The 11,198-nt window shown below is 37.3% G+C and overlaps 2 protein-coding genes across 3 annotated transcripts; both read left to right on the top strand.

Annotated features, from left to right (window-relative positions):
* The first annotated feature begins 373 nt into the window (after window positions 1–373).
* alox5ap (arachidonate 5-lipoxygenase-activating protein) lies at window positions 374–5,239 on the top strand. Its single transcript, XM_027022125.2, has 5 exons — window positions 374–544; window positions 645–726; window positions 1,746–1,816; window positions 4,147–4,228; window positions 4,633–5,239. The coding sequence occupies exons 1-5, from the start codon at window positions 475–477 to the stop codon at window positions 4,793–4,795; spliced, it is 468 nt and encodes a 155-aa protein (XP_026877926.2). The 5' UTR covers window positions 374–474; the 3' UTR covers window positions 4,796–5,239.
* Window positions 5,240–7,355: 2,116 nt separating this feature from the next.
* On the top strand, window positions 7,356–10,146 carry btg3 (B-cell translocation gene 3). Of its 2 annotated transcripts, none has more exons than XM_027022122.2 (5): window positions 7,356–7,436; window positions 8,365–8,571; window positions 8,791–8,928; window positions 9,127–9,328; window positions 9,521–10,146. In XM_027022122.2, exons 2-5 carry the CDS (start codon window positions 8,399–8,401, stop codon window positions 9,743–9,745), a joined length of 738 nt encoding a protein of 245 aa, XP_026877923.2. In that variant the 5' UTR covers window positions 7,356–7,436; window positions 8,365–8,398; the 3' UTR covers window positions 9,746–10,146. The 2 variants fall into 2 exon arrangements, with proteins under 2 accessions (XP_026877923.2, XP_026877924.2); XM_027022123.2 differs by lacking the exon at window positions 7,356–7,436 and adding an exon at window positions 8,140–8,158.
* Window positions 10,147–11,198: the final 1,052 nt, after the last annotated feature.

The raw sequence follows: 11,198 nt of genomic DNA, 5'->3' as shown, positions 1-11,198 counted from the left end.
GTGGCATTTCCCTGTTACACAGTAATTTGCATATAACAAGATAAATACTAGCTTTCTCAGTGACTCACAGTATTGCATGCCATAACAGTAACATTATCATACTATCATGTAATATGATAAACAAAGGTAACAGAGTTATTAATTTATTTAGAAGTTAATTCAGTTTGTTCATATTTTCATCAAAATTTCACTTAACCAGAGTCTGTTGCACTTGAAATGTCTAAGCATGTTTGGCTTGTTTTATTTTTAAACCCCCTTTTATTTTTCATGACCGTTTTCTGGCCCATACACATCAATGAATACAACAGTTTCCTCATTCAATTAGCCAAAAAAAAACCTCCCTCATGATGAGTTTCCACAACAGGAAATGCACCATGAGGAGTATGATAAGAGATCTAACACTGGCTGATTGTGATCAGTAAAGCGTCTGATCATCTCAGAGAGACAGTTACACCACGTTTCTACTGAAGCAACATGGACGACCTAGTGATGGAGTGTATATTCTTACTGGTGCTTGTAACACTACTCAGTGTTCTGCAAAATGGTGGGTAATTTTATTTTTTTAATTTTAATTTTATTTTTTATTTAGTTTACTGTCAGGCTTTTAAAAATGCGCTTTTCTCTTGTGTTTTCATGCATCGAAGCATTCTTCGCTCAGAAAGTTGAGAAGGAGTGTAAGGCGCATAATAGCAAAACAGCTGCCGTTGAGCGTTTAGTCTGTGCCAAGTGAGTATGTGTATTCTTATAAACCTGATTGAATTTCACTTATTCACTAATAGAATAAAGAATGATATAATATTTTAATTTAATTTTGTTACATAATTACAAAGTAGAGAATGGTTTGTCTTTGTGCGCAAGTTCTTTTGCATAATGTACAGACCCTTTCTATACCTGCATGTACTTTCCATCTGATTTGCCTAAACTTGCTTAGTGGGAACAGAGAACAGGAATTTCTCCAGAGGAGTATTGGTTTGTCTTAGTACTAACCTAGCTCAGCTATTGCTTTTTCTCTCTGAAAGGCAGTAAAGGGAAAGTTACCTTAAAATTATCCATAAATAAAAGGCTCTTAAATTGCACATAAGTAAATTCATAAGAGTTTTGTCATATACTGTCACTCAGTAATCATGCAAGAGAAAATGTTCATTGACCGCAAGAGGAAATGATCTTAGCATGGTTTAGAACTGGCTGAAGGGGTGGGTTTCCACATCCTTTGAAGAGGCACACAAAGTTTTAAGAAGTTCTTTTTTTGAGATTCATTTCGAAATTTTGCACATACTGGTTGTTAGTTTGGCCTCTACCAAATGCGTTGCATGTGTAGAGGAAAAGAGGATGGAACATGTTACATGTTACACAGATTACTGAATTGTGTATTGCTATGATCTGAACTGACAGCTTCCTACCAAAGTTATTTGTAGCTTGTTAACTACACCTAACTTGGATTAGTATTTAGTCATTTCTTAGTAAAAAGAGCCATTATTAATCAACGCTTTATTCCTTGACCAGTATTTATAATGCATCTCAAAGTAGGAGTGGCATTTCTAGCTGAGCTTTTATTTTCATCTTTTACTGAAGAAGATCAGACTAATCAGATAATATGCCCACAGCTCATCACTTCCATGAAATAAGAATTCTTACAGTATTAATCAAATCATTTAGTAATTATTTTAAGATAGAGTTATTGTTGAATCTGTCAGTGAATGTGCTGCATACGTTTTATTTTAAATAACTGTCTTCTTTCTTCTCAGTCGGAACTGCATGGACATGTACCCAACGTTTCTAGCTGTCATGTGGTGTGCTGGTTTCTGCCTCAGTCAAGGTGCTGTGATGGATTTGATATTTATAGTAATCTGTTTACAGCACTACCTAAAGCACTACCTAAAGTTTGAAACTTAGCATAGGGTGAATTGGTTGCACTGTCTTGTATTACTTCCATTAGTTTGCAGTACGCTAGGGTGGCTAGACATCCATTCTTTCAGTGCCCTGTCCTCTGGCAGAATGTCTGGATGAACACTTATTTGTCGTCCTTCTGAAGTGAACTGGTAGCTGCTTTTCACTGATCAAAATATAGATCATGCAATTATAATATGCATAGGAACAGAGTGAGTGGAGAGAATGTGAAAGAGAGGGTAGCATATGTAAACTTAGAGGTATCCAGAGTAAAAAATAATGTGCAGTGGGTTTATATACAGTATACAATAACTGCAGATATGAATAGTTCAGTAATGAATAGTGAAATGATACTAGGACATAAAGTACAGTAACAGTAGTAAGTGCTAGGAAATAAAGTACAGTAACAGAGTAGTAAGTGCTAGGATATAAAGTACAGTAACAGAGTAGTAAGTGCTAGGATATAAAGTACAGTAACAGAATAGTAAGTGCTAGGATATAAAGTACAGTAACAGAGTAGTGAGTGCTAGGATATAAAGTACAGTAACAGAGTAGTGAGTGCTAGGATATAAAGTACAGTAACAGAGTAGTAAGTGCTAGGATATAAAGTACAGTAACAGAGTAGTGAGTGCTAGGATATAAAGTACATTAACAGAGTAGTAAGTGATAGGATATAAAGTACAGTAACAGAATAGTAAGTGCTAGGATATAAAGTACAGTAACAGAGTAGTAAGTGCTAGGATGTAAAGTACAGTAACAGAGTAGTAAGTGCTAGGATATAAAGTACATTAACAGAATAGTAAGTGCTAGGATATAAAGTACAGTAACAGAGTAGTAAGTGCTAGGATGTAAAGTACAGTAACAGAGTAGTAAGTGCTAGGATATAAAGTACAGTAACAGAATAGTAAGTGCTAGGATATAAAGTACAGTAACAGAGTAGTAAGTGCTAGGATATAAAGTACAGTAACAGAGTAGTAAGTGCTAGGATGTAAAGTACAGTAACAGAGTAGTGAGTGCTAGGATGTAAAGTACAGTAACAGAGTAGTAAGTGCTAGGATGTAAAGTACAGTAACAGAATAGTAAGTGCTAGGATATAAAGTACAGTAACAGAGTAGTAAGTGCTAGGATATAAAGTACAGTAACAGAATAGTAAGTGCTAGGATATAAAGTACAGTAACAGAGTAGTAAGTGCTAGGATATAAAGTACAGTAACAGAATAGTAAGTGCTAGGATATAAAGTACAGTAACAGAGTAGTAAGTGCTAGGATATAAAGTACAGTAACAGTAGTGAGTGCTAGGATATAAAGTACAGTAACAGAGTAGTGAGTGCTAGGATATAAAGTACAGTAACAGAATAGTAAGTGCTAGGATATAAAGTACAGTAACAGAGTAGTAAGTGCTAGGATATAAAGTACAGTAACAGTAGTGAGTGCTAGGATATAAAGTACAGTAACAGAGTAGTGAGTGCTAGGATATAAAGTACAGTAACAGTAGTGAGTGCTAGGATATAAAGTACAGTAACAGAGTAGTGAGTGCTAGGATATAAAGTACAGTAACAGAATAGTAAGTGCTAGGATATAAAGTACAGTAACAGAGTAGTAAGTGCTAGGATATAAAGTACAGTAACAGTAGTGAGTGCTAGGATATAAAGTACAGTAACAGAGTAGTGAGTGCTAGGATATAAAGTACAGTAACAGTAGTGAGTGCTAGGATATAAAGTACAGTAACAGAGTAGTAAGTGCTAGGATATAAAGTACAGTAACAGAGTAGTAAGTGCTAGGATATAAAGTACAGTAACAGTGTATATATATATATATATATATATATATATCTTTTATATATATATATATATATATATATATATATATATATATATATATATATATATATATATATATATATATATATATATATATATATATATATAATAAATAAAAGAAAGATATTTCAACACCAGACATAACTTGGCTGATCTACATATGAGGAAGAATTCTTTGGACAGTCTGTTCCTTTAAATTTAGTAAGAATCTGTTGAGTAAGTTTGTCAATCGGCCACTAAAGCTACCAGCGATGTGTTTTGTGCGATGATAAATTATGAAGTATGAGTTGAAAATGACTAACCATAACTAAATGGTTTAGCAGTCTCTAGTGAAATCACTTTAAAATGTAAAAATGACAGAAACAAATCCAACTTTATGAAAAGTTTTATCAAGCAACTCCATAAACAAATGACTAGAACTATAATATATTGTTTTGCAGCCCCAGCTGCCTTTGCTGGGCTTCTGTATCTTGTGGCCAGGCACAAGTACTTCATTGGATACATGGGCCAAACATCTCAGAGGTAATCATAACAGTATATTAGTGTATTAGTATTTTTATTATATTATTAGAACATTATATTCTTGTTTTAACATGTTATTTTGAGTAATATATTATTGTCATTTTGGCATTATTATATTCTACTGCATATGCTTTTCTCATCTCTCATCATATTCTGTTATTCTGGTAAAGTTGTCACTCATAGAGGCTTCTGGGCTAGTCTTGCAGGATCACAGTCTTTAGCCTTCAGAGTAACACAGCAGGTGCACTTAATGATCTTCACTGTTGTTGCCTTTGTGATTGGGCTGTGTGGAGCTTTTGATGGCTGTAAACATGCCAGTGTGTAAACTTAGCGAGATGTTACTGAGACATTTCCTCTTGTTTTCTTCTTCTTCTTTTTTTTTTTTTGGGTTCTTATTGCTACAGCACTCCTGGCTTCCTGTTTGGAAAACGTGTCCTCTCCTTCCTGTTCCTCATGTGTGTCATTGGTATTCTGAACTACATACTAGGCACATATGGGAGCGAGGAATATAAAGAGTACATTCAGACCATCACCAAAGCAGCCTCTACCCTCCTCCTTCTCCCTTAACACACCTTCAGCCTGTCGCACAGAACCGGCCTGTCGCACAGAACCGGCCTGTCGCACAGATCCAGCCTGTCGCACAGATCCAGCCTGTCGCACAGAACCAGCCTGTCGCACAGATCCAGCCTGTCGCACAGATCCAGCCTGTCGCACAGATCCATCTAATTCACTGACAGCACTGTGACACATACACATCCCATAATATGTTCAGAGTGTATTGAATTGCTATCCTGTCTGTTAGTTCAAACACATGGTATCCATTATATTATTTCAGTATCCCATAAAAAACATGACTAAATTATAATTGTTTTTATCCACCGTTTATGACCTTTAATCCCCTTTTACTATTGTTTACTGCATTGTGCATTGCTTGGAGAACATTTGCATCAGCCCTTGTGTTTCTCATTATCGGCCACAACCAGTGCTTCATTAATAAAAATGTGAACGTTATTCAGAGTGTCCTTCTTATCTTCTTGTCATGTCCACCTTGAATTCATAGAAAGGTTTTGGAACTATGCTGTACACCATTATAAAGGTGTTTTACCTTCCCCCAGGGTAAGGCATTAAAAGAACAAGCACACATTGAAAATAATTCGTAGCTTGTTAGTGTGACCAATGAACAGGACTCGTTAATACCATCTCTCTCAGAGTGGGTGGAGGGAGCACAGAATTGCCTTTTTAAACTTACAGTAACTAGTTCTGTCACTGCCCTCTATGGGCCATTGTTACCCCAGACATAGATGACACACGGTGACATTATGCAAAGCACCACTTCTACATAGCAACCCTTACTTGAATACAAATATCACCCACCCCCCTTGGAGAGCATCATCCTGCAAAAAGTGTGTGATTGAGTAAAGAATTTAAAGCCAGGCCTCAGGACACTAACCTCAAGCTGTCACAGAGACTCCAACAAGGAGGATTTTTCTTGCCGTGTTTACCTTCTGCTCTTCTGACTCCACACTGCCACTTTCCAGACGTGTCCATCTGTTACCTACCGATGGATCTGTTAATGTTCCTGGATTTGTGCAAATAAACCCTCTTTGCATATTCCACCTAGACTGAGTATGAAAGCTCTTGTCAATTTCTATTTGGTTTAACTCAAAAATTCTGGGGTGAGATATTTTTCATTCCATATATAAATTGCAATGGTAATGACAAACATAAATGAGGACCATCCTATGACCTTTGATTTGTATCCCTAGTCATATGAAGGATAGCACAGCCTTAGGTGGGGTTAACATAGCCTGTTTTTTTTACATCCACATTCTTAGATGTAACAGAAAAGGGGAAGTGAACAGTGTTTGTAAACAGTGTTTGTAAACAAAAATAAAGGAATGGAATAGATTGGAATAACGAAAGACTTAAAAAACAAGAAATGGCTCCATCCAAAACTTTTTTGCCACGATGTGTATAGCCCAGAAACAGTATATTCTGTTTGTAAAAGTTTATTTGGATAGTGCTTCTACAATGAGAATGTGGTATGGTCTTGTGTGACTGACAGTTGTAATGTTAGCATAGTGCACATCAAAGTGGATAAACGTTTAAGGGGTTCTATTCTCCTAGATCTGAGGTTCTCATGAATTCTTCACCACTTACCACCACAGGTAGAACTGAAGGCAAGTAAATATAACTTTCACTTCATGCACGTGCATATGAACATGTTCACGCATGTTGCTGTTTATCAAACCTAATAAATAGTTGTAATTCGCTCTCACTATTGTCACAAAGTCACAGAACACAGACCTCGAAGTGGCTGGCAAGCAAGCAAAACACACATAGAACAAGAGATGCACTGTCCAGGTTGGTTAGCCAAACGGACATACCACAGAGAGATGCGCTGCAAGCTAGCAAATCAGCTTAACATTACTATTTTCTCACATCAAACTTGGGAATGAGAGAACACAAATTTATCTGATTGTTCTTCCCGCAGGACACACTCGTGATTATTTTTTTCCCCTCTTTTTGTAAACAGAAGAAAGAATCGTTCCACTTCATCTTCTCATTGAAGTTGTAAACGTTGGCACCTGCTTTGACATGAGGTAGAGGCAGGGCCCTTAAGTAATTTGTTAATTTGTGGGGCTCTTTGCAACTTGCGTAATGAACAGCTCAGCTTTTGCTGGAGCCTCAGGTTACACCAAATGCTCTCAAGGATGGTAGAGGTGGGGTAGAGGAGCTTGGACATTCATAGCTAAATAGAATATGCCATAATAAACCTATTTACACAGAAAATATTGCATCAATTTACTATGATGTCTACCTAGCTATTCAGCTCTTCTTAAATTTGAGCATATCCAATGGATTCAGTCACAAGATTGAAAAAGCATATATCTATATATAGCTAGGGATGACATTAATTACATTAATGGATTTGGATGCCAGAATTTGTTCGACGTATAGAGTTTCAATTTAGTATGTTTCCTTAATCCCTGATGATATATCATGGTCATTTTCTGATTTAGTACAGTAAAAATATTACATATTGTTTCTTCAATAGAACCGACTCCTGAAAGGGTTCAAATGGGAGGTCCCTTTATTACCACGCCCCCATCAGAGAGGGGCTTGGTTTAAGTCTTGCATTCAACAGGATCTACTAGTGTCTGGAAGAGGCAGGAGTTCATCCACATGTTCATAAACGGAGACTTCAGTAAGTGTTTTCTTTTGTTTTTTTTAGATATCCATCAGAACATGGGTGATCCAGTAACAAAAAAAAAATTTTTTTTGAAGAATAATCAACAAATTGCGACGACGAGTAAGTCAAATGGTTTGCGTGAAACGTTTCCTTGGATTAGTGGTTAGCGTTGCTGGTATATCCCTAGCTAAGATAGCTAAGATAACTGAATGAGGAGCCATCTAACTTGAGGTAGAATTAAAACAGATACCGTCTCATTGTGAAAGTATTGGTAGCTATTCTACCCGAATATTTAAGTGAAGCTCTTGAAAATAGCAGTAGCTAGTTAAAATAACCTAGCTGAGCTAGTTATCTTAGCTTAGCACTGTGCCTGGGCGTTAGTAGCAAGCGAGCTAACCTCGGTTAGCTGTTGAACGTATGTTTGAACAATTTTGATTTTTCGTGTTATAATGTGTTGCGTTAACGACGTTAATGTCGACTTAAACTGGTGATTTGATTTATTTCATGGGTTCACCATTAGCCCAACGGGCTGTCTTAGATTCTGTAGCTAAGCGACGGTTTAGGACGTTAAGAGCGCGCCATTACGGGGATTGTCCCGCCGGTGAAGTTCGTCAGATAACGTCATTCTTCGGTTTACCCCACGCGTGGCTAAACAAGTAGCCATCTTAAATCGGATTAATTAATCCGAATTTAACCGTGTGGGAGCTTGGTTGATGAACTAGATCGCGTTAGCAATGGTAAGGGCCACATGAGATACTTTTGTGCTGGAAGTGATGCACCAATGACGATGAAGGCTCGCTTGCTACTGTTTACTTAAGGTTTGATTTCACTGAGAAAAGTAATGAAGAAAATACTAACCATTGCAAGACACTTCGATCGCTCATTAAAACGATACCATAATGTATTATGTTTCTGTTAAATTGTTACTCATGTTCCTTTCTAGAATTTGGACCAGGGTTTCGGCTCAACAGCTAACAATGAAGAAGGAAATTGCAGCTGTGGTGTTTTTCCTTAAGCGGTTGATTAAGAAGGCAGAGAAGTTGGAAGCAGAGAAAGTGGACCTGTTTGTGGAACGACTGACTGTGGCTTTGCAGGAGAAGTTTAGGGGTCACTGGTATACGGACAACCCCAGCAAGGGCCAGGCTTTCAGGTACAGCCCCTGAAATGATGGTTGTAGAGGACACACTGCTTTACACACCTTCATGACTTGATTTGAATGTGTGCTTAAGTGAAAATCTATGCTGCAATGGATTTGGCACAGAGAAACCCCATCTTTGCATTTTACTTCTTTCAGTTTGACTGTCGCAATGAAATCACATTTGCTGGCATTTGGGGTTTTTTGCTGATGTAGTTTTATAATACCTTGCAGGTGTATTCGAGTGAATCGATTCCATAAGGAGGATGCAGAATTGCTGCGGGCCTGTGTGGAGAGTGGGGTGCAGTACACAGATCTTGGCCTCCCTAAAGAGCTCACATTGTGGGTAGATCCAGGACAGGTGTGCTGCAGGTGAGCGATCCTTCACGTCATATGTGGATTCAAGGTTTTATCGTCAGCTAAATTCCATACATATAAATGTTGGTTACTCCTGTGTTGTTTCAGGTCTTGCTGTCTGTATCTGTCTTGATCCATCTTACCTTACTGTATATGTTTGCTTGCTTTGCATTGCATAAGAAACTGTAATTTTGCTTCTCTGATATTTTGAAGATACGGTGAAAGGAATCTTGCCTTCACGGTGGCAAGTTTCTCAAGTGACGACAATGATGATAAGGAAGATGTTACGAAGAAGGTGACAAGTGCTGTAGAGAGAGTGACATCTGATTATCATTCAGGATCTTCTTCAGATGAGGACAATGGTTGCAGGGAGCCAAGATACATCACTGGCTTCTCCCATCGCCCTCCTTACCAGGTATTATGGCTTATAGTTCTTCAGTGCATCACACTGATGTGACTGCAACTACAGATTAAGCTGTTTTAACTAGTCATTAAGTGAACTTGATCAAGTTGTTTGCCATGTGTTACAGGATATGCATACATGTACATATATGGTGAATTTAAGGCTGTAATTACACCTGTTTTGATCATGCATTGTTTTGAAAAGCTTATCTACCCTGCAACTCCTATGTGGCACCCGGGATCCAGGAGGAATCTCGGTCAAGGAAAAGGACATGGCCCTCCTCGGCCAAACTACCCTCCCCGACCCCCAGTGAGACACAACCTCTCCTTCAAACCAAATGGCTGGGTATCTCATAGCTATCGCAGCAAGCATGGATACTGGCCCAACGCACCGCCATATTCGGCTGTGCAGCCGGAGCAGCTACTGTAGCGATGTTGACAGGAAGGAAGAGGTTTTTGAGTATACCACTAAGATGACTGACCAAATTTTTAAAACGTATTTTTGTAGTTCAATTGTCACTTTTTTCCCTTCAAATTTGACTTGTATTTTTTTAAAGTAACATAACTCTTTGCACTTTAGAGGATTTGTAATCAAGTGTTTATAACTTAATCTTTGTATGTGTTGGATTAGGAATATTTTTGAGTATTTGAATATTTTATAGTTAAGGAATTATGTACTGTATTTATGTTAAATGGGATTATTTACTGATACTTTAGTGATTTAGTTCAGATTAAGTGACCAAATGTTTTATTTATTCACAGTGATGTATGTATTACTCGGACTACTTAAATTATGGATTACATTAAAATACAATTTCTAATCAAATTCAACATTTCTCATGGGTGTTTATTCCAGCATTCTAGTGGATTGCTCTAACAGCCACGACAGAAAATAAAATGCATAAGCATATCGAGACACTCCAAATGTCGCCACTAGGTGGCAGCAAGTGCGAACAATCCCATTATAGTTTGATGTACGCCCTTTTTTGAAACATTTTTGTTTTTATTTTTGCTTGTTCTATTGGTATATAGCTATTTACATGTCTTCTGTGTTTTTGTCACTGTTGGCAATTATGTTTTTGCTTAAAATATGCAGGTATGGTGAATTTGAATTACTGATATGTTATTCCCTCACACAGAATCTTGGATCTCTTAAATATACATTCCCAAACTGAAAATATCTGCTATTATGGTGTCAACAAATTAGTAACACATAGCTACACTGAACATTGATTATTGTATGGTTTTAGTTTTTAGTTATTCCTGAGCTAAGAAAGTTTCTTTCAAATTGACGAAGTGAAAGAGGAAACAATTGTATTTCATTGTGACAACACCTATAACAGCCCAGTACATACTTCCACAGGTGATGACACTAAGGCATTATGTCAGACTTGTCTAATTCCATTGTAACTCTGCATATATTAATTAGTAGACCCCCTGTCATATATACAAATAAAATGCCAGTGTTTAGTACACTTCCTCATAGGTTGTTTTCTGCAGCATATGTATCCAGATCCACCAATTGGGGGGTGTGATCACTATTTACTGTCCCACTGATGTGTGTCAGTATTGGTCAATACCATAGTATTGGCCAATACCATATCCTTTATGTACTAGATAATACTGAGTCTGCATTAAAGGCCTACTGTTTAAGCAGTGGAACACAGACATCTGGACTTGCACAGGAAAGAGGGTTGCTGACTCCAAAAAAAAAAAGAGCAATTGTTGGTCTGCTATGCTAATGGTATCTGCTATTGCACAATTACGTTCCAGTACAGCATGGATAGTGGTGTGTCATCATACATTTATTTTTAACTTAGTAAGCAATAGTGTAAAGAAAGCTGCACTTAATCAAATGCCTTAGAAAATACAAGGAAATTTAA

This window comes from Electrophorus electricus, chromosome 17 (genome assembly GCF_013358815.1).
Source record: "Electrophorus electricus isolate fEleEle1 chromosome 17, fEleEle1.pri, whole genome shotgun sequence".
NCBI lineage: Eukaryota > Metazoa > Chordata > Actinopteri > Gymnotiformes > Gymnotidae > Electrophorus > Electrophorus electricus.
Note: the sequence above shows the minus strand (reverse complement) of the source record. Positions and strands in the feature narration are given on the sequence as shown.